Source organism: Danio rerio, chromosome 2, assembly GCF_049306965.1.
Source record: "Danio rerio strain Tuebingen ecotype United States chromosome 2, GRCz12tu, whole genome shotgun sequence".
Lineage (NCBI taxonomy): Eukaryota > Metazoa > Chordata > Actinopteri > Cypriniformes > Danionidae > Danio > Danio rerio.
In genome coordinates, this window is record NC_133177.1 from 30,695,447 (window position 1) to 30,719,655 (window position 24,209).

The 24,209-nt window shown below is 35.7% G+C and overlaps 1 protein-coding gene across 2 annotated transcripts in view; it reads left to right on the forward strand.

Moving 5' to 3' along the window:
- tesk2 (testis associated actin remodelling kinase 2) overlaps positions 1–23,811 on the forward strand; it is a 48,947-nt gene extending 25,136 nt beyond the window's left edge. Inside the window, exons 5-11 of one of the 2 annotated variants that reach the window (XM_017358834.4) lie at positions 9,756–9,902; positions 11,866–11,948; positions 14,444–14,528; positions 14,631–14,714; positions 14,837–14,923; positions 16,928–17,069; positions 21,856–23,811. In XM_017358834.4, coding sequence (XP_017214323.1) covers positions 9,756–9,902; positions 11,866–11,948; positions 14,444–14,528; positions 14,631–14,714; positions 14,837–14,923; positions 16,928–17,069; positions 21,856–22,739 — 1,512 coding nt within the window. In that variant the 3' untranslated portion in view covers positions 22,740–23,811. 2 annotated transcript variants of the gene reach the window in all.
- Positions 23,812–24,209: the final 398 nt, after the last annotated feature.

Sequence of the window (24,209 nt, forward strand, 5' to 3'; positions counted from 1 at the left end):
ATGACCGTCATCTTCACTGTATGCATATTTATAACAAAACAGAGCCTATAACTTAACTGGCTCCTTTCATTTTCATTGAAAATATGAAACATACCCAGTCTCTTTGCTGAGTTTCAGTTTTAATAATCAATACAAATGTAATATAAAATATACCACTACAAAAGTACAACTACAATAAGTTTATACAATATAGGAAATATAGGCAATCAATCAGTGAAATGTGCAGAAACAGTGTACGTGGTTATAAATTAATATATTAACTTATCTTTGCACTTGATCTTTGATGAACTGCCCGAAGTGGGCTGCTCTCATTTGAGGAAGTGTGCTCAAAGCACTCGCTGACTGCCTGGAGCTCAGACGTCCGCATACGCTGCAGCACATGATAGAGTGTAAGTGTGGTCAGTCACGTGCCATTGTGTAGACATGGATTGTTTTTAACACCATTACATATTAATGTAAACGGGGCCTTAGTTTGTTTTAGATGCAACAGTGCTACAGATCATTGTTGTTGTTTTTATAATAGTAAAAGTAAATTTACAGTTGTTGAGACATATGCCCTTTGGAAAGATGGCATATCTCTCCTGTATGCGCTCAAATGCATTTCTTTCATGCACTACCATATAAAAGGCTTCTTGGCAAGAACCCTTAACATGCATGAAAACTTTCCGTTGCACTGAATGTTAATAATCATTAAAAAAAAAAAAACAGTTCTTCGGAATTTTAAAATGATTTTTATAGTAAGACATATTTTTTAATAACTGTTCACAGTTCCCCTTTTCACCAAAACAGTTTCAGTGTTTGTTTGGAGCCAGAGCCTAGTTTTAAATCATTTTTTTTTTCCTTTTGACACCCTAAACCCAGCTTTGAAACAGGAAAAATTTTTTTAAGTAGCACCAAAACAATGCTGGGCCAAAAGAACTGCTTTCATTATGGGCTGAGGGCAGGAGTACTGTGGCCAATGAGATGAATAGAAACTCTTTTAAGCATCAATTCAAGAGTTTACAGTTGATTAAGTTCTTGATTAAGTATTAAGGTAGGAAGGAGTAGAAGGAGTCTGAATATATGGGGGTGGGTTTTGTCGAATAACGCAGATGACTATGATAAGGAAGGCAGACTATTTATGTGCATTTGAGTGCACCTGATTGCTTATCTAATACTTGATAATGCGAGATGAAATATATATTTGTTCATTCATTTTCCTACGGTTTAGTCTCTTTATTAATCAGGGTCGCCACAGCAGAATGAACCATTAACTCATCCAGCATATGTTTTACACATCGAATGCCCTTCCACCTGAAACCCAGTACTGGGAAACATCCGTACACACTCATTCATACACATAAACTACGACCAATTTAGTTTATTTAATTCACCTATTGAGCATGTCTTTTGAAAGTTGGGGAAATCATAGCGAACATGGGGAGAACATGCAAACTCTTCCACGAAATGCCGAAACTGACCAAGCCGGGACTCAAATCAGCAACCTTCTTACTGTGAGGTGACAGTGCTTACCACTGAGCCACCATGTCGCCCAAATTTGTTTATAAAACTTCACATAATAATGAACTCATTATTTCTTCTAATGTCTGTCTATTCAAATTATGGCACACTCTGCAAACACCTTATTCTTCCTTATTTTCTTCATCTATACAAATTACGGCATACTGCATGAACACATTATCACTCGTAATCTCCGTTTATACAAACCATGTGGCTCTGCATGAATACTTTGGATGTGCTGTATTTGGATACCAATGTAGGTTCACAAAGTTATTAACATTAACAATGCATCATTGATGCTACATTTGTATTTGACGCTTCCGTATTTGCATTGGTGGGAAAGATGAGATGTATGCAGTGACATCAGACTTAGCACTATGGTGGCTCTCCAGTGAAAAAGCAGAGCAGTTCTTAGAAGGCTTTGCAGAATATCAATAGATTTAAACTAGCACCTGGTTTGTGCTGTTGGAAAATAACCCAAAATTGTCCTTCTATGGCATTACTGCTAAAGTTTTGTAACTATAAAAACTATATATAAAGAAAAAACATTATAAAAATATAGCCTTGTTTTATTATATTTATTGGTTTACTTAGGGATTTATAAAAAGAAACATGATTTTTCCAGATCTACAAATAGCTTAAATGTAGGCTAAATTAAGCTAGCACATAGCCTATCACATTCATCACAGGAAAAGGTTTCTAGTGAGTTAAGAAATGTCTTGATTTGAAGGTGTTTAGCTTATTTTAATGAGATTTAAAGTCACCTTCAGACAGCCTTGTAAGTTTGCTAAGGCCTCCTAATGGGTACCAAGTAGCTGAGACACTATCTGGTTTTTTTAAGATTATTAAGGAATTCTGAAAATCACTGAGTAGTTTTTAGTATACAAAAAATATGATTCTTAAAGAATTGTCATGTTGATTCACCATTGAAGATTTACACATTTCAAAAGCTCTACTTAACACCATGCACTGGTTTGACTGTGATATCTGCTCTAGATATGTGACATAATGTTTGTTTTTGGTTTTCTACAATTCCTGTTCCAATTATAGTTTAAAAACTATTACAGGTCTCTTCCTGTTCTTGCCATTGCCCTGTGACCTTTGCTCTGCTTTCTTGATTCATGTTGACAGAAAGAGGTATTAGTGCAGTGGTAATCACTGGCCTGCTGAAGGATTATACTATTTTTCAAAGCCACTGGGGCCTTATGTTGCTCATGCCATTAAAAGTCCAGAGTCATTTTTTTACCCCATAAAATCACTTCATTTAAAGCCCGCTGAGTGAGTTGACAGTGTATTAAAGGAGCTCGCTCATCACTCAACAGTTCTGAAATCAGCCCAGCAGGAAGGTTTTCATCCTCTGCTGTTGCCTGCATCAGCACCCAACGCACTCAAGGTTACTGTTTCACCAAGAGGATTAGTTCTATATAAGCATACACATCAGTCACCTAATCACTCGGAGCACACAGCTTTAGACCTAACCTAGCCCATTACTTTTTGTTCGGTTTAATCAGTGTGGGAGGACGTTGGATAGTCAATGCTGATCAAATTGTGCAACGCAGGATTAGCTATAACCCTCTGCAAAATCAAGCAGAAGCAGGGCATTTCCAGAAGAGAGATTTCCCTACATGGGTCTGGGATAGATGTTGGAAATGGGATCAGGTCTGTAAGATGAGAGAAATGGGATTAGACGGGACAGCCAGCTACATGGCGTGACTGGGCTTAGCTAACAGTTTAACATGTACACATGTATGTCTTTTTTTTTTTTTTTTACATGCTATTATTTTGTTACCAATTGGTGCATATATTTTAATAACATTTGAGTTTAAAAAAATGCTTTTTGGTACTGATGGTAGATGGCTGCTTTTAAATCCAGTTAAATCAGAAATTTCTGTTTACAACATATTTGCAGTTGAGCTTTCCCTGAGTTTAAAAGCCAATCAAAGTCATTGCCTTCATTTGTTGGACAATCTGAGGCATTCAGGTTAGTCTTAATGCGCTCAATATACCAGAGTTTCTTCAGGGTTTCTGTATAACAAGCACTTTTTGCTATATAATTTTAAAATTGGGAATGTCAAAATGAGTAATTTCTACAGCGCATCGTGATGGTATCAGTTTTATAAGAGACAATAACCAGTGAACCCAAGATCACTGTCAATTCTGAACGTTATTAGGCATGGGATGATAAGCGCTTTTAAGGTATACCGTGCTTTGGAAAAGTCGAGGTTTTAAAACCACCAAAATGTTCTGTTATACCGTTCCTACGGTATATGTAATATATATATATATATATATACGCTTTAGGACAACAGTATCTCTAGCAGAAAATATATCTAAATATGCTGTTTTAAATTGTAAAGAAATCAGTGTTTTTGAAACTAATGAAGACAGCAGAAGTCATATTTAGCCTAAAATGTATACTGATCTGAAATATTAAAAATGTTTCTCAAAATAAAATATATTGGCTGCATGCGAACTCGCCTACTGCTCAGTAGGTACTGCATTTGAGTTTGAATTTACTGTTCGACCAATAGAAAAGTATGTTCTATACAGTTTGCATGTGAGTAGTATGAATGAACCTCGGCTGCACTACGAATGCTATTTTGTATATTCTATGTATTCGCACATACAACTCGGCTTTTAGCATACTATATAGTATGAAAGTATGCAATTTCAGAAACAGCCATTGTGTTCAGTGGAAAAAAGTTATTGTTTTTTACCCAGACATTTAAAAAAATATATATATTTTAGAGCAGTAATCAAAATACCGTGAAACCATGATATTTTTATCTAAGGTTATCATACGTTAGAATCTTATAGGGGGCCATGCATTATTACTGAATTGATGTTCGATACGTTCAACAACCATGTTTTCTTTTGAGCAGGTTAAATTAAAGGTTCAAACTTTTTGTTGTATGTAAGGACAAAATTGTAAACGTGAAGTAAAATTGGAAATTGAGGATGCAGTGATCGATATCAAATTGAACCCGAATTGATGACATGGTAATCATAAACAAATTCAACTCTAAGACCAAAATAGGCTCACACACCTATTTACAGCATATAACCCATTTCTAAATGAAATACAATTATTAATACAGACAGCTGCATTTAAATGTTGGACTGAATCTGAAATTGCACAATGGCAGGACCAAAATATATGTTAAAACAATGAATTGTCAGTCTCTCAGTGTAAATGCAGCTTTATTAGTAAATTTTAATGCTTTAATATATTATTTATTCATTACCAATTTGGTTAATAATTAGCTCAATTCTATTAATACTTTTGTTTTCAAATAGTTAATAAAAATTATTTTCTATCGTACTGTGAAATTGTACTGTTTAACACAATTTGGTTCAGTAATTAACGCTACGCAGCGTAGCTTCCCCCAAGCCCCAAAATAGATTGAGATTCCAGCTATTCGTGCTTTATACACAGTGTTTTCCTAATTAATGGTCCTGCACTTGTTCGGTCCCACAAACTGTTTACTGAATGGTAGTTGGTTGGCTGCTCCTCTGCTGATTGAGCTAAATAGAGCGAAAATAGACATGCCTAAAGACCTAAAGAGAGCGGGCCTGTATATTTAGCCAGAGATATCTAAGACTGCATGTTTTATGAGCAGCATAATATATCACCTAGCCTCCTAATAATGGTAGCAACACATTGACATATTTTTAATAAACTTTGACCAATTTTATGACTATTGATAAATGTAGGTTTTATAAGTATTATTAAAAAATAAATAAACTTACAGACACCAAACTACACCTGAACACATTTCAAACATGCACACTCGCCTGAGACAAAGAATTCAGTCATAGAAATGTAAATATAAACTGTTCTACTATACATGAGCTGAGTTGTCTCATGGGTGCAATCTTAAGATCACATGACCAGCGATTATACCGCTTGCTTTGTCCTAATAAGCTATTACCAGACTTCACTTGCCCAATAAAGCATGGCTTTCTTCGAACTGTGCATTTCTAAAATAGCACTGTAACTTTAATAATACATATGAGTTATGCTGACATGTGCCCTTGCAGAGCTTGCAGTGTACTTATTAGTCAGCATCCAATGAAGAATACTGTTGACTCATTTGATTACCATAAAGGCTGAGTGTGCCTTTTTTGGATGGTGATAAGTGTTCATTTAGAGTTGAAGTTTCAGGGAGTTTAGAAAATTAGATGCTTTGCTGGAGTTTTTTGGAAAATGTTGATACCAAGGTCACTCTGTGCATAGATTATTTTCATTCACATGGTTCTGGTGACGCGTGAAGTTCAGATGGAGGGCAGGAAGAAAAAACTGAATGGGAGGCATTGAGAAAAGGCTGCATTTTTGTGATTTATGCCATATTTTAATGGAGATATAAGTGGAAAATAACCACATATTTTAGGGATGATCCTTATATAATGAAGAGGGACGAGTTTTCCACTGAATTAAAATATATTTGCCCGTCACTGAGGCGGTAGATACTGTCATAGTAATTATATTGTTGCTGTAGTATGACACAACTGTAGTATTAAACAAATTCAATAGGCTTCAATTTCCTACATTATAGTTATGCACCATCACAATGCACCCCAGTTTACACTAACGTTAAAATATTTATTGCAGTTTATCAATTTACTATACCACAGTATTCATTAACAAAGAATTGTGCACATTATATACGATACTATGTGGTTCAAAAACTTGTTTATTATGAATTACTATAGTATTTTCTCCATGTGCATATATTCCAGACATCAAGAATTAACAGATAAAAGCATACAAAAGCATGGAAGTATAGTCTACATAATCTTTTCTATTTTTGTTTGGGGGAAAGTACTCCATTATAATAACCGTTGCATTTCTTGTTTGTCCGGTTGATGAACTTCCCATCAACAATCATTCACCACTGCTGTGCATATAGACATTAATGTTATGGTTGTTTATTCTCCCAAAACACCAGTAAAGACATGGATTATTGCAAAACCAGATGCCTATTTTATTACAGCGATTTATATGGCAGAGTACGTTATTTATGTTCTCCTGGATTTTGTATATTGTGGTCTGTATCTAATGTTTATATAACGCATTAACATATTTATACACATAGGCCTGTTTTATTGGTGCTGTCGAATTAATTATTGTATTGAAAAAAGTTTGTACGCATGGTAGTATTGAAAAAATGGTGATTACATGCCACCTTTTCTTCCGTTTTTTAGCCAGTTTCTTGAATACTAAATAACATTTTTAAAATAACATTTCTTTTTTTTTATTACATTTTTTTTTTTTTTTTTTTATAAATAAAAAAATAACATTTCAGATGTTTTGGTGGGCTCAGCCTGCTGGTTTGTCCATTTGCACATATTTTTATCATCATATGATCTCTTATAACAAAATTACATGACTTTTTTCTTTTTTTAATGCGCATACTAGAATTTGTTCGGTGACAGTGTTTCCATCATAGTTTATGCGCATCTTTTCTTATTAAATATAAAGTTTATGCTACTCAGTTTTCAAAATCTATGCACATCTTGGCGTTTCCATTAACCAGTTTTTTATGCGCATATCAAAAATGCACATAAAAATAGGTGTTTGGAAACTGCTTTAAAAGCTGTTCTGCATTTCTTATTTTGGCAGATTTCAGCAATTATTCATTCATTCATTCATTCATTTTCTTGTCGGCTTAGTCCCTTTATTAATCCGGGGTCTCCACAGCGGAATGAACCGCCAACTTATCTAGCAAATTTTTACAGAGCGGATGCCCTTCCAGCCACATCCCATCTCTGGGGAAACATCCACACACACATACACTATGGACAATTTAGCCTACCTAATTCACCTGTACCGCATGTCTTTGGACTGTGGGAGAAACCAGAGCACCCGGAGGAAACCCATGCAAATGCAGGAAGAACATGCAAACACCACACAGAAACGCCATCTGAGCCGAGGCTCGAACCAGCGACCTTCTTGCTGTGAGGCGACAGCACTACCTACTGCGCCACTGCTTTGTGATTTAAGCAATTATAAACAACATAAAACAAAAAACATTTCGATTTTCCGATGTAGAAGAATTACTTCCTGCCCTCCATATGAATTTTGCAGTGACTTCATGTGAAAACAGCCTATTGTAAGTGAGTGACCAAATGGCAAAGATTTTGTTTTGACCTTTTAATGTGATGCAGAGTTCTCAGAATACAACAGCACAACAACATATTTGATTGATTTATGTACTCTGATTTTAATAGCCATTATAGAACAGATGAAGGGCAGAGGAGGAGGATTATTGACAACCCAGTTGTTCACAGCATCGAATCTGTATGGGAAACTGGAAGGTGGTGTCATTTCCACTCAGCCGTCGTGTCTAGCTCTTGATATCTCACCGTGCTGACCGCATACTAAGGTCTCCTCTGTTTAGTCAGCCACGGCTAATTTTGTTAGCTAAATGTGGACCCCTTTATCTGTCAGCACAGATCATTTCAGGCAACCCAAAATTAGGACACTGTTGAGACCAATGCCCCGTGGTGAACACATCAGGCTCCTACTTAGTAGCATGTGTGCTAAATTAACTAATCTCTCAAACTTATTTAAAAGTTAATCACACGTAAACCACTCACAGCTGCAAAAGATGAGTCTTCTGCAGAATAATTGCCTAATTATTAGAATGTGCTGTCATGCAAAATCCCAATGTGAAACAGCAGCACTTAAAGGACCCCTGTTGGGCTCTGCTAATTTGCATGCAATTGTGACTTTAAAAAAAAAGTCCTCTGGAGAGTTGGCATGGAATACTGTTTACCCTCAGGAAACTGATTGGATTCTCTTCTGTATTGTAAACACGAAGTACTGAGACCATCAGAATAATTACAATTCCCATAAGTCTAAGATTAAAGCTGCTGCAGATTTCATTTATTTTTTTAATCAGTCTTGTACTGTAATTTTTTTCTATGCCCACATTTGTCCAATCATCCTTTTATTTTATTTTATTTTTTTTATTTATTTTTTTTAAAGGTATAGATCACACAAAAATTAATGTTGTTGTCATTTGCTCACCCTTGACTTGTTCTAAACCAACTTTAGTTTGTTCTGTTGAACACAAATGAAGAAATTGAAAAATGTTGGAAACTGGAAACCATGACTTCCATAGTATTTGTTTTTCCTATAATTGAAGTCAATGGTTACTGTTTTTTTGTTTGTTTTTTTTTCATTTTTTTTTTCTTTTATACGTTGTTCCATTTATCTTCTTTCGAATTCAACAAAGCAAAAAAATCAGAGGTAAATAAATAATGACAATTTAATTTTGAGAACTACCCCTTTAACTAAATCATTAGGGGTGCAACAGTTCAATCTACTCTCGGTTTGATATGTATCACGGTTTTAGGGTCACAGTTCCGGTACGGTATGATTTGTGCTATGCTTAGAAAAACTGCCTACAGAACAGTTCAAAGACCAATAAACATATTTATTGGTTAACAAACACCTGACAATGCAACAGCTTTGCACATATGACTGTATATTTGCATGCTCTCGCATTAATTAAATAAAAGAAGGGCGTTTTGGATATTTTAGTCTTTAAAAAACACCTTTTTAATACAATGAGCCACTAAACATTGTTCTTATGACATTTTTCTACAGGAGGAAATTGCAAATTACATCCAAATATCTCAAATATAGTCTGTGTTAGTAAATGCAAAGCTAATTATGAAATCCAGGGAAGAAATGTTTTAGATGACTGTTCTAGAGCCTATAGCTAATCAATCTGTCAGATTTTGGAGTGCATTACAGGTCTGAAGAAAATTATAAATGTTAAATGGTCTTAAATAAAACAAATGCATTTATAGATTTGATATAATTAAATTCACCTGGGAAATGGAGGCCACTTGAACAATTTGTGAGCACAATTAAGTGCACACAGCATGCCATATCATCTGATAATTGTAAGAAATAATTCCAAATGGCAACTGACTGTGTAAAGCCACATAAAACAAAATAAAAATGCGATGTATATGCCGAGCTCAGCAGCTAATCAGCCGGAACTATCTGAGGTGATGAGACGGTGAGCAGCGAGACCTAGCTGTCACTCAAGTGGCCTTCATTAACAAACCAATATTTATGATGCATATTCTGAACCGTGGATTGCTGGGCGCACCAAACAGTTAGAGGAAAACAGGACAATGGTTTTTTACAGAGAACCGTTGCATCCTTATAAAATATAGGCTGTTGGAGCTCAATGATTGTAGTGTTTGTCATTTGATGTGTCTTTTCTTTTTCTCAGTATATTAATGGTGGAAACTTGGAGCAGCTGCTGGACAGCAATAAGTTCCTGAGCTGGGCCACAAGAGTCAAGCTGGCCTTAGAGATTGCAATGGGCCTCAGTTACCTACACTCCAAGGGTATATTTCACCGAGATCTCACCTCCAAGGTACAGGACTCTATCAAATTTATTGTATTTAATCATGACCGTAGTATATCACCTACAGGGCTGCGCAATATATAGTTTTAGCATTGACACTGGGATGTTGACATGAATGGTGTAATGTCAGATATGCGAGCATCCTTGTAACATCAGTTGCTGGTGCACAGTTATCTCTTAAGTGAACAAACTGTTGAGATGGTGTAACATTATAAAATGGATGTCTGTCATTATATTGGGTCTGCATTCTGACCTATTTAGTGACATAATAAGCCTGCTGTTGTCTGTTATAAATGTAAATTAAAGTCTTTTAACAAAGATTTAAATAATATTAACATGGATTAATTACATTTCATTTATGCAGTGAAAAAATATTCAGTGAGGGTTTATGCAGTGTAGATTTATGCAGTGTAATTCAACATTTGATTTTTCAATTTTTGTTTTTGAATACTTTCAGACTCTCCTGAAAAAAGCACAGCATTATGATCAGTGTATCTTTTGTCGTTGGATTTTCATTTTAGAAACAGATATTGAAAAACAAAAAACAAGCCATTTTTTTATTTGTTTTTGAATTTTTTGAATTTTTAAAAACAAAAATCAAAAAAGGGCTCATTTTTCTTTTTCATGGTGAAAAACGAAAAACCAAAATGCAAAAATGATTTGATTTAATTTTTTTATTTCAAATAACAAAAAATAAAATCACCAGGAAAAAAAAAAATTAATAAAGGCTTGTCATATTCCGAAACCGTATAGGCCGACTCATTCACGGTAATGCAATGGTGCCACCCAGGCTAGCCTACTATTTAAAAAAATATATATAATATATATAAATATATAAGTTACTGAAATACCTTTTATAAATACCTTTTATGACATTATTACGTAGAAAAAAATAATAGCCTATAGTAGGCTAGCCTGTGTGGCAGCATTGCATTACCGTGAATGAGTCGGCCTATCTGGTTCATCTTTACTGAAGCATCTCTACTCAACGTTTGGTCTCGCGTGTCCATCATGTTTGTAGTTTATTTACACTTTTCACCTGCGTTTGTAGTTCTAATCCAATTCACATCTAACGCGTAATGTACTGTAGCCAATATTAGCGGTTAGAGTATGGACGGTTGTGCGCTTAAAAATTTTACCGGAATTAGTAAACCATCCGGAAATCTTTGGTTTACTCTTTTCAAAATACTCAGTTTGGGACATACTAATTCTGTTTTCAAGTACTATTTAGGATGGATAGATTGCGAATTGGGATGCAACACGTTTAAAACATTTGTACTGCTTAATATTTGGCCAGAAACCTTGTTAATGTTTTTTTAAGTAACTAATTGATGGTTTATAAGAGCCGCATTTATTTAGAAATAATTTCTTAATCGTCAATCAATGATACAAATCATGTATGTTAAGATAAAAATAATATGATAGAAATCAGTCAATGTATAGAAATCCTTAATCAATCAAATAAAATTCATTTGCAATTCTTATAATTGTCTTTACTTTTGCTTCAGACCAGTGTAATGCAGTCTTGAATAGTCTAAACAAATCTGAATGGTAGCTCATAGCATTATATATCCTCGTTAGATTTCTTTATTTTATTTGCTTTATGAACATAGACAATTACAGGATATACCGGAGGTACACTTATCCTGTGGGTTTAAAGCTGTTACTTTAGAAACAAGATGACTTTATCAGTCTGCACTGAACAAGAGCTTTTGATTTAGTCCTCACTGTGCTGTTGTTTGTGGCGTGTGCTGACACGCTGTCTCAACCTCCAGCTGTTGCATTCTCTTCCAAGCGCTCACGGGACTTCCCCTAATTGTATGCTGTGGGAATCACCCCCGTGGCTTCTCCGCTACATCATTACTTTCTGTTTAAGTGATTCTAATTGACTGATTCTCTAGTGTAAGAGATCCTGCGGGAGGAGCCATGCGTTCTCCTAGTTACCGTTTCTTTCCTTTTGATGTGCTCTCAGAACTGCCTGATCAAGTCTGATGAGAACGGCTACACTGCGATCGTCGGAGACTTCGGCCTTGCTGAGAAAATCCCCAGTCACGAGTGAGTAACAGGCAACATTGAGAATACAAAATGAGTTAAACATGCGCTCGCAGTCATTTCATTCCAATGCCCATGTGCCCAATATAGCTGTAAATGGAAATGCGATGTAAATGTAAAACGGTGAAGTTCTTTCGCTCATGGCAGCTTCAGAGGAAGCAATGGCGCGATGCAAGCATACTGGCAGGGGGTTGTGCTATCTGATTCGGAAGGAACATACCGTCCAAAGTCAACTTTTAAGAGAGCTAATAATACCAGAAGACCCTTTCTCTCTCATGACCTCCTCACCACTAGTGCTTTGCCACATATTTTTAAAATTGGGTAGTTGTATGTTTACCTGTACCATTAGTCGATTAATCACTCTATAATCAGTCAAGCCTGAAATTATTCATAATCCTGGCAAATTCAGACCTCCAAAATTACTTTTATTCAACCATCAAGTTTTTTTTTTTTTACTGGAAATGAAATTTTACTTGAAAAGATAATTAGATGATGTACAAGAGGCATTATTGTGGAATAAACACAGCGGGGAAAATGAGTATTGAACGTTTTTTTCAGGAATAATATTTCTAAAGGAGCTAATGACATGGAATTGGACCAGATTTTGGTTAAAATCCAAACAATATTAACATGAACGTAAAACTAAACCAAAAAAATTGAAAGATTAATTGTGTAATAACTATGGAATGACACCAGGGGAATGTGTTGAACTACTGAAATGTATTTTATACTTTATATTAAAGTCTTTTTTGGTAATGGCAGCTTAAAGTCACCTCTCAAATGGAGAATGAAGTCACATGAATTGCTCGGGTGTGAGTTTTTCACAGACTTCAACAGACCTTGGGTCTCGTCAATCAAATCTGATCTTTATTTGGTATTTTCTATTGGATTCAAGTCAGGTTTTTGGCTGGGCCAATCTACAGCTTTATTTTCTTTCTCTGAAAGCATTTAAGAGTTTCCTTGACTGTGTTTTGGATCCTTGTCTTGCTGAAATGTCCACCCTGGTTTTATCTTCATCATCCTGGTAATGTAGATGTTAAACTGAAGCAGCTAATATTAATTTTCAATGACAACAGGGAAAGAGGGTTGCTGAATAACTACTGTACTGATAGATTTCAGTTGCTGTCTGGGCTTTCACTGTCTTTCTACACCTCCCTTTCTTCACGTGTTCAATACTTTTTTCCCTGGGTCATTTCATTTTATTACACACAACTTAATTTGTAAGCGAATTAGTTTTGTTTTCTTTGCATAAATAGATTTCTTTGGTTGTTACTAACATCTGGGGGAATTTTCAAGTCAATGGCACCTGTAGAAATATGTTTTTTGAGAAAAATGGTGACATGTTCAATACTTCTTTATATTCCCTGCTGTATTTCTCAGCTTTTATTTACATTTGAACAAAAAGTCAGAATTAGCGAGTGGTATAAACTATTTTGGGCTTCACTGTATAATTAGGCTGATTTCTGGTTCTCCACACCTCAGTTGGATACCTCAATTTATTATAAAAAAAAAGCAAACATGAATTGCATTTTTGTTTTAAAAAAATATGGTTAGATGGAGTGCAACTGAAACGAGCCAAATTCCAGGGTCTCGACCTACATGTATCTTTTAAATATGGTCATCATTTTGAACTACATATTATGAAGCCTTATCACATATTCACCCTCAAACCTGTAAAACCTTTTAGTGCATTTTTGTGCAAAACATTTTCTCCCTTTATTAAAAGTCCAAGCTCTAGATGCTTCATAGTTTTAAATGCAGTTTTGAGGTTTATTAGAAACAAGGTGTAAGATTTAAAATAAAATATTTGGCCCCGATGCCCTGAGGACAAAACGCTTGGCATCGCAGCATCTTTTAATAATAAAAGATCTGGCAGCATGTTGAGAATAATTCACAAAACTGTCTGTTATGAAATATAAAGTACAAATAAAAACTTTATCTTTAGGTCACTGTGGTACATTAAAAATACATTTCAGTCATACAATTTTAATGCTTGGATCTTCAGAAAGACTATAATTTTTAGAGGTGCAGTTTCTTTACGTACATCCACCAACAGCATAACCTTTGAGTTTGACAGTCTTACTTGACATTTCTATTAAACAGCAGGTTAGCTCATCTTACACCTGATTAATAATAAATTAATAGCTGTGGCTTGACGATACATGCTTAATGTATGATGAGAAAAGATTAGCAATAAACTGAACTTTATTTATAGCATTATTGTAATTAATTCAACGCCTTAGCAAACAGTCCGTAGCATGTTTATGACTGTAATTACATAATATAAGCTTGAGCTATATGTGCACTACAGGTAGAAGAGGATTTATGTGTCATGTTGTTCATCAAAACGGCATGCACTTGTTCTTATCCAGGATGCTGCAACCTATAGAAAAAGAACAAATCTTTTTTTTTTTTAATTGCTAATTTTGTTTAGTTGTTCATCTCTTTTAGCTATACTTTGTTAGATTGTAGTTTTAACCACTATTCTGTGTGTTAAGTTATGAGGGGGAGAAGCTATCTGTGGTGGGATCCCCGTTCTGGATGGCTCCAGAAGTGTTGAGAGACGAACCGTACAACGAAAAGGTTCCATTCTTGGCTTCATTCAAATAGGCACTATCACAAACCTTGTATTTAGCTTGGATTTTCTAGGATACATTTCGTAATTTTTCTTCATTCATTTTTTAGGCTGATGTCTTTTCGTATGGCATTATTCTGTGCGAAATCATTGCAAGGATACAGGCTGACCCAGACTACCTGCCACGCACTGAAGTGAGTGCCTAGCAGCAGTGATAAACCTGAGCAATAAGTGTCTTGAAAAAAAACTTTGAAACCATGTGCCATAAAGTCTTTGTCCCGAGTATGACTTTTACCACTTTATGCACTCCTTGCAGAACTTTGGTCTGGATTATCACGCCTTTCAGCACATGGTTGGAGATTGTCCTGCTGACTTCCTTCAGCTCGCCTTCAACTGCTGCAATGTGAGAGTTTCATTCAACAATCCATTATCGATTTGTTTGAGAAAGCTCTGAATACTGTATTATTAACACACGTGATTTCCATTTTACGTTTAATGTCATTTAATTGATTTCAGTTTGGGATCAGTAAGTGTTTTTTTTATTTTATTATTATTATTTTTTAAGACAAACCTTTTCTCACTATTTATTTGATCAAAAATACAGTAAAATAGTTTAACATGTTTTATTATTTAATAATTAAAGCAGCCGTTTATTTCTACAATGGCATTTACTGTTCATAGACATTCTTTTTTCAATACTTTTATATATTGAAGTGGATGTCAGTATGTTTTTTTTTTTTGTTTGTTTGTTTGCTGGTGCTTTGCCACTTTATTGCTACTTTAATTAAGCAAAGACATTAAATGTATCAAAAAGGACATGATTTACCAAAAAGTAACTTAATAAAATAAAGGAACTATTCTTATGAACTTTCTATTCATCAAACAGTTCTGAAAAAGAGTATTGTGATTTCCATAACACTATTAATCGGTATCTTTTTTCATCATTAAGATAAAGAACGATTTTGAATTATCATGTGACACTAAAGATTGAAGTAATGGCGGCTGGCAATTCATTAATTAATTCATTGTTAAATATTGACTTTAAATTGTAATAATAATTCTGAATAATGCTGATTTTATTGTAGTTTGTTATCAAATAAATGCAGATAAGTCTAAGATAATTCTTTAAAAAGTATTTACAATTTGTGTCAATCCCAATGTTATTAATGTTACTTTAAAAATAAAATTAAAATTGTTACCCAATCAAATAAATCACATATTATATATGTTACTGGCAATGTGTGAAATTTGGCATTCTATAGAATGTTTAGGAAATGTCCAGAATGCCTAAAATCGAAAGTCAAATTATGAAATGATTGCTACTTTATACATTGCCTTGGCATTCCATAGAATGCAGAGTTGCCTTGCACTAAAGCATGTAACTGCTCTATCCCTGCCATTTTTCCTGCCACTGATGTTGGTGGTGGGCTTTAGTCGTTGTTCGATGATGGTTGTTATGATGGAAGTGTTGAACATTAATGTAAGAGCATATTGCCGGTATGAGATTCCACTACTACATCACAGAGAATAGTGTAACAAATACCTCAGTCCCACTTTATATAAAGTGGCCTTAACTAATATGTAGTTACACTGAAATGAATCATTTGTTATGATTACTTGTATAAATACATGTTTTACATTTGTACTTATGACTGATTAAACACCTGCATGTAGTTACATCTGTAATTCATTTTTGTTAATACACCTTTAATTAAACTGTTGACCATCCCACTTTAACCCACCCTAAAACCTACCCATACCTCCAAACATGTACTAAACCTACCCGTATAACACCTCAAGATCACCAGAAGTGTTCTACAATACATTATGAGGACAGTAAGTACATTGTATTAGTTAAGGCCACTTAATATAAAGTGGTATATACTTCAATACTTCAATCTCAGTTCTGCTGTCATTGTTGTTTTCCAGTAAGAACATCATATGCTTTATTTCGCATTCCTTCCACTTTAAAATACGTAATGATCAAACTATGATAAAGGCTTTTGTTGTGCTCTTCTGACACTTTGCCTAAATGGTACTTCTCATTCTATATAATGACTAGGAATTGTATTGAAAACCTAGGAAAAGTGTGCAAAATCTTAAAAAGAAAAAAAAAATGACATTTCATTCTTTGCCTAAAACAATCAGGCATTCTATACATTTCCTAGGTATTCTATATAATACTGAGATTTCACACATTGCCGGTAATATATGTAGCACATGTATATATGCGTATAGCACGTAAACACAACATGGTTAGGTGTCTTCAGCACAAAAATTGAAACTCTCCCACCATTAAAGATATGTGCAGAGTAGAATTCTTAGAATAGAAGCAAGAACATGGCGCTCCTCCAGATTTAGATGCTCATGTGTTTTTATGTTGTTGTTGCCTCTGCATATATCCCAGATGGATCCAAAGCTCAGGCCCTCCTTCCCAGATATAGTAAAGAGGCTGGAAGAGATCCAGAAAAAGCTGAAAGCGGAAGAATCTGACAGGGAGAGGATGCTACTAACCGCCGGAGAGGTGGAGAAGAAACCCATCCCTAAAGGTTTGTGTTTATTCACATATCCATCACACTCCCAAGTATCGATTCGGCTAACCTGCAAACTGTCAATATGCGCATGAAAACTACAGGTGTTCTTTTTCATCTGTGGATCACCATTTCTGGCGCCAAACCAAAAGCTTTGATGTGCTTTGAATGAATCTTTGATGTGAGTCGCTTTGACAGAGCGCTAGTACATCCTGTCGCCCCCTAAGGCTTCACTCATATCATCCAGCACTCGCTTTTTTGTGTGTAATACAACGGAGCCAGTGAGTTTGCAGAACACGGAGACTGGAAAACCTGCAGGATTGGAGAGCGTTTAATGATGGCTGTCAATGAGCTTTCGGATTGGTTGTTCTTTCCTTTTGGGAATGACTTCCATCTCGGAGCTTTTACTTTGCAATCTCACAGCCTTGTTTCCGTTTAGTGCTAATTCATTTCCTGAGCGAGCTAGAAATGAGTCACAAAACAATGTGTGACCATGAGAGATTAGAGGCTTTTTGAAGCAGTCCACAGTCAGTAAGGCGATAATTATATTCAGCAAAGAGACATTACATTGGAAAATATTGACTGTAACAATATTTACATTTTCAGTAAGTGAAAATGTTTTTTTTTTTTTTTTGCTTACAGCAACATTAAAGCATTGATAATGGCATGAAATAATTCTGAAGCCACAAATCTGAATTTTATAACATTTTACAAAGTGCTTTTTAGCTTTCAGAAGATTAATATTTGTGCTTTTTGCTTCAGTTGAATTTATGTTGCAGATTTTGTCACCCCCTAGTGTTCACAGTTAATGCTTTGTAGGAATACTTCACCCAAAAGTGAAAGTTGTCATCATTTACCTCAACTTGTTCCAAACCTGCTTGAGTTTCTTTGTTCTGTTGAACACAAAGGAGGATATACTAAAAATGTTGGAGAAACCACTATTGATTTCCATAGTAGTTGTTGTTGTACTGTGGATGTCAGTGGCTGTTTTTTTTTCCAACATTGTTTAGAGTACAGTTGAAGTCAAAATTATTAGGCCCCTGAATTATTCACCCCCCTGTTTATTTTTTCCACAATTTCTGTTTAACGGAGAGAAGATTTTTTTCAACACAATTATAAACATAATCGTTTTAATAACTCATCTCTAATAACTGATTTATTTTATCTTTGCCATGATGACAGTAAATAATATTTGACTAGATATTTTTCAAGACACTTCTATACAGCTTAAAGTGACATTTAAAGGCTTAACTAGGTTAATTAGGTTAACTAGGCAGGTTAGGGTAATCAGGCAAGATATTTTATAATGATGATTTGTTCTGTAGACTATTGGATAAAGTTAGCTTGAAGCGACTAATAATTTTGTTATTAAAATAATGTTTTAAAAAGTTAATAACTGCTTTTATTCTAGCCGAAATAAAACAGATAAGACTTTCTCCAGAAGATAAAATATTATCAGACATACTGTAAAATTTTCCTTGCTCTGTTAAACTTTATTTGGGAAATATTTAAAAAAAGAGGGGGGGCTAATCATTCTGACTTCAACTGTATATTGTTTTGTGCTCAACAAAAGAAAGAAATTCTTAAAGGTTTAGCTTGAATGTGAGTAAATGGTCAGTAAATGTTTGGGAAGAATGAAATTCTTAAAGGTTTAGCTTGAATGTGAGTAAATGTTTGGGTGAACTATCTCTTTAAAGCAGTGGTGCTCAACCCCGTTTCTGGAGATTGACCTTCCTGCAAAGTTCAGCTCCGACCCTGATCAAACACGCCTGAGCCAATTAATTAGGACCTGAACAGCACTTTATAATTACAGGCAGGTGTGCTTGATATGGGTTGCAACTGAAATCTGCAGGAAGGTTGATCTCCAGGAACAGGGTTGGTCATGCCTGCTTTAAAGCATAAGTGAGAGTGTAATGTTTGGTGACTAGTAAAAATATAAATAAAAAAATAATATAGTAAAATATAGTTTTTAAGCAAGTTTTCTAAACATCTGTTATATTCACTACTCTCCCTCACATTTATTTATTTATATATTTTTTCTTTCTCCAGCCGTGTTGTGAATTGCTGTCTCTGTGGCATTATTGCCATCTTGTGGGCAAAAAATTAGCTGCAAGAGAAATTTTTATTAATTATGCAGGGTTAAAGATTGCATGCATACTTTCACACTGAACGTGGAAACTCGGATTGATCTCACTTATGACAACTTGATGTGCTTAATGTTAATCTTTATGGTGTATTGCAATTCTATTCCATTCTAAGCATAAACAGTGCCAGTTGTGGGTTTGCACTGAAAATTCCAAGAATATATGCACTTTAAATACACTGATGATACTTGCACGCACGCATGCGCGCACACACACACACACACACACACACACACACAAATGTGGCTTGTTGGACGTTTCATGCACTAGCTGTTGTAACTTCAAGGGGATAGTTTACTTAAAAAATGAAAATTCTGTATTAAATAAGGCCCAATCCCAATTCTATTTTTGTACCCCTGCCCCTTCCCTTTGAAACAGAGTGTGAAGGGGATTGGCTTCAACATTTACCACCTATGAAATAGGATAGTACTACAACACCTGCCCATGTCATCGAGATCTCTTTCTTCATATGAGATCAGAGGATCTCGACTGCAGTTGTGTTATTTTTTTGGTATTTATCTACAGGAAATCACTGAGGCATATATTATGTTATCATAACGATCTAATGTGGCAATAAGATCCTACCTATACTGTGCATTTACACCGTGTCCATATTCATCTATGCAAACACATCAAAAACAACATTAACATTATAGCAGACACTGTAAAAAGCTCATTCCCAGCCACTAGACTTTTCTGGCACCCTTTTTGAGTGACATTTGAGTGTCATAGGGTCTCAATGTTGTGGAACTGCTATACAGGAGTTAATATTAGGGATTGAAGATAGCCAAGTTTAGCGGTTTTTAGTTTAGCAGAATGTTCTCAACAGAATGTTCAGCAGTAAATGTTGACTAAATGTTTCTTTTCACGTTAAATGTCCCTTGAATGGACTCTTTTCACAAGACTTTACTGATGCGTTTAACAGTCAATCAGCATCTTAAATGTGAAAGTTTTCAATTCTCAGATTTTTAAGCTTATGAACATTTATATGTATTTATTAGGGATGTTCCGATCAGGATTCTTGCAGCTGATACCGAGTACCAATTCATTGTCATCGTGTTTGGCCAATGCGGAGTACTGATTCTAATGCTTCAAGCCTTTTTATGCATAAAGCACATTTTCCCTTTATGTATGATACTTAAGTGGAGATCTCTCCTTAACTAAGAGAATAAATGAAAAATGCTGCATTTAATACCATAAACACATCTATTATAACTATTTAGGTGTGAACATGCATGGTCACAAGCAGCTTTACTGAAAATAGATAAAACTAATTTAAAAATTGGTAAAAAAAAAATGACAAACAATATAATTTGGAAACATTGCAAATGATGAAAGAAGAATTCAACACGTCTCAACCAAAAAAAAAGTTTGTTGCGCATATTTGATGCATAAAAAGTTCAAATGCACACTTATACATCCATTACTTCTTTACTCAAAGGAAACAGGCCTATAAACTACTGTTTATTGCAATAAGTATGCTACAAGAAGTTTTATTATTAACTATTCATGAAAAAAAATTATGTTTTATGTAATATTTCCAGCCAGGTTTTACTGAACAATATTGTCAAAAACACAGAAGTTCTTTCAGTTCTTATATGTTAAAAGGCCTAAACACATGCATGGTCATTCAAATATTTTGCTCATCTCCAGCTAACACAAACACTTGTGATCAGTTCATGAGATTGGCCAGATCAGAGAGTACTAATCGAGTCATTAAATGTGATTATCAGCCGAGACCGATCTTTGGCTGATCGATCGGAGCATCTCTAATAATAATTTACATATCATATAATCTTTGCATCAAATTACAATAAATGATTTACTGATTGTGCGAGGTGTTTCTAATGCAGCGTCTATGGACAGGACAGTAAATTCAATGCTATTCTCTCTTCTGCCTTCTGTTATCAGTCTCACACTATTTTTTTTTTCCTTATTCTGAAAGTCTTGATAACACCATTGTCAACTTTTGCATTTGTTATTTCAGCAAATAAGATTGTAAAAAAAATATTTGTTGTACTCTCCCATTCACTGCACTTGCCGGCATCTAGCTCTCTACAACTCACACGGTCGCCCACGGAAGCTAAGCAGGGCTGCACCCGGTAAGTTCCTGGATGGGAAACCACATGGGAAAGCTAGGTTTATACCGGAAGTGGTGTAAGTGAGACCAGTAGGGGGCGCTCAACCTGCGGTCTGTGTAGGTCCTAATACCTTCAGTATATTGCTTAGTGAGCGCAGTCTTACATCTGACATGTTAAACGGAGGTCATGACTCTCTGTAAAATTTTGCCCACTGGTCTCTGTTCATCATGGCCTACCTAACATCCTCCATATCATAATTGGCTTCATCACTCTGTCTCCTCTCCACCAATCAGCTAATGTGTGTTGTCTGGTCTGGCGCAATATGGCTGCCGTCGCATCATCCAGGTGGATGCTGCACACTGATGGTGGAAAAAAAAAATGTGTAAAAACTATTTGAGTGTCTGGAAAAGCTCTATATAAATGCAAGGAATTACTAAGTTTACCCAACTATGACTACTTTCGCTCATGAGAAACCTGAGTTTCAGACCTTGACTATCAATGACATAATAAGTACACACAATAGTACAGTGCAGAATAGAATCACTAATGTGTTCTCAATCTTGTTCACTTTTGTTCTAGGTCCTGGAGAGAAGGGCATAAAGAGGTTAAATCCGCTTGGTTTTCAGGATGACAAGATTCCCCCCAAATCCCCCCGTCCACGTCGCAACATCTGGCTTTCCCGCAGCCAGTCTGACATTTTCGCTCGCAAACCAGCGCGCAAAGTGAACGTCCAGGACCCTTTCTACAACCCCGAACCTAGAGGCTTTATTCACGGCCTACCGAAAGTCAATCCTTTCAGCGCCAGAGAGGACTTAAAAGGTGGCAAGATCAAGTTCTACGACATGCCCAGCAAATCCGTTTTCTCGCTCATGTTTGATTTGCACTCACCACACGGCAGTCAAAGCTCACAACAGCCGCAACCCAATATCAGCGGAGCCAACAACTGGCCAGAGCCCTGGCAGCTGCCCGGCCGACAGTGCCGCTCGCTCCCCGTCTCTCCTCAACTGCCCCATTCAGAATTCTTATTCTCATCTCATCCCGCATCCAAAAGCGAAGCAGCACAACCCAACGGTGAAAGCAGACAAAGAACTCTAAACAGCTGGGCTAAGAAGTTCACCGTAACCGAAATCCCTCCATACAAGCCGAGAGCAGACAGAGAAGAGGAATTGGAAGCGACTGAGGACTGGTCCTCTCTGATTCCTTCAGATGGAGGAGAAACTGAAGCCATGGACTGCTCCAGCAGCAGAGGAAGCCCTGCAGACGATAAAGACTCCACCCTCAACCAGATGCACAACGGTTTCTGTGAGGACATGGAGGCTGAAGACCAAGATGGCGTGTTGGTCACCAACAAGAACTCGCTCACACTGAGCATGTCTGTGGAGCCGCAGGAACTCTGTCCTATAGTCCTGACGGCCTGCAAAGCCTCGTCTTCAGGGGAACGCATCTCCAGATGTGACATCTAGATGACTGAAGAAAGAGCGCATTGAGGACTTGACTGATCAGATGCCACGCGAACAGAGATTATATTCCTTAAATATTTATGAGTTGTAAATACTGTTCCTTGTAACTTAAGCTAAAAGGGCGGCTTAGACTGAGCAGGAGGCTGATGTGAAACACTGATCACCGTTAGTAGATCCCCATCACACTATGTAGAGACAGCAGACGTCACTTCACACAGGACTAATGATGAGACACCTTCTCTGAGATTTTTTTTTTTTTCATGCTTTTGCTTGCACATACCAGAAATGCTGTTTTCCCCTTCGGGTTTGTCCACAAACTGTATCCAACCCATATGATCAGTGAGCAGCTTTGGCCATTTCTAAATGCTTAAATATTTTTCAGAAGTAAACAAAGAAGAAATCTCTTGGAGAAAGGTGATTGAGTGTCTTGCACTGCACGGGCCTAGCTGATAATATACAGCATACATTCCACGACGTCTCGCATCTTAAAATATTATGATCCTTCGCTAACGGTGTGTGCCATGGTAATTTCACAAGGATCTTTTTTTCAGTCTTTGACCTTTTACGTCGAAGTCCATGTTGGCATCTACTTAAAATCGTAATTGCACTTGAAAAAAAAAATAAGTTAATGGTTTGAACTTTTTTTAATCTATTATTTGTCACTACATTTCTATGCAATAAATATAACCAAGGCATGATAGTTTTATAGAGAGGATTTATTTTGATATTTATAAAGAGGAAGGAAGTAATTTTACTATGTCTTCGTGTCTGTGAACTGTTCATATTGTGCTGTTGTTGTTGTTTATATGAGCTGATGAATAGTTTTCTGTACATGTTGAAAATCATCAGCTTTTTTCCTGCTAGTTTATTTTTAACTCAGTTTTTCAGCTTTTTTCAGTCCTGACCGTTTCTCAACACTTTTTAGATTGTAGATTTGTAACTGAATCAGAGATGTATATTTCTACCAAATGACAGATCAGGACTTTTCCAAGTTTATATGGCTTTATTTGTTTAAATGCATATGTGTGTATTCCCATTTGTTTAAAATAAATTTAAAATGTCCTATTGATTTTTACCCCGACTTTGCTCAATGATTAGTCAGAGAGAGAGATAAAATATCAACCTTGCTTTTTAATGTATCTTAAAGATTACATTACAATAGATAGATATATTGTCTAACACATTTTCTCACTTGGACTATTTTACACTAGGTCATTCTTAATGGTATACTGGGTTATCTCAACAAGACATGTCACTCGTATTTTTTTGAATGGGGAAAAGTGTAATGGTAAGTATGGTGAAGAAAGCCCCGCCTACTAGTACAGTAGCCTATTATTGATCAATATATGGTGAATAAAGCCCACCTTCTTGCTTTAAAAAGGGAGTTTGATTAAATTACCTTACTTTTCATAATTTACCACGTGCTTGACAATTAAAACTGGGAATTAATATATATTTATGTTGATATTGATT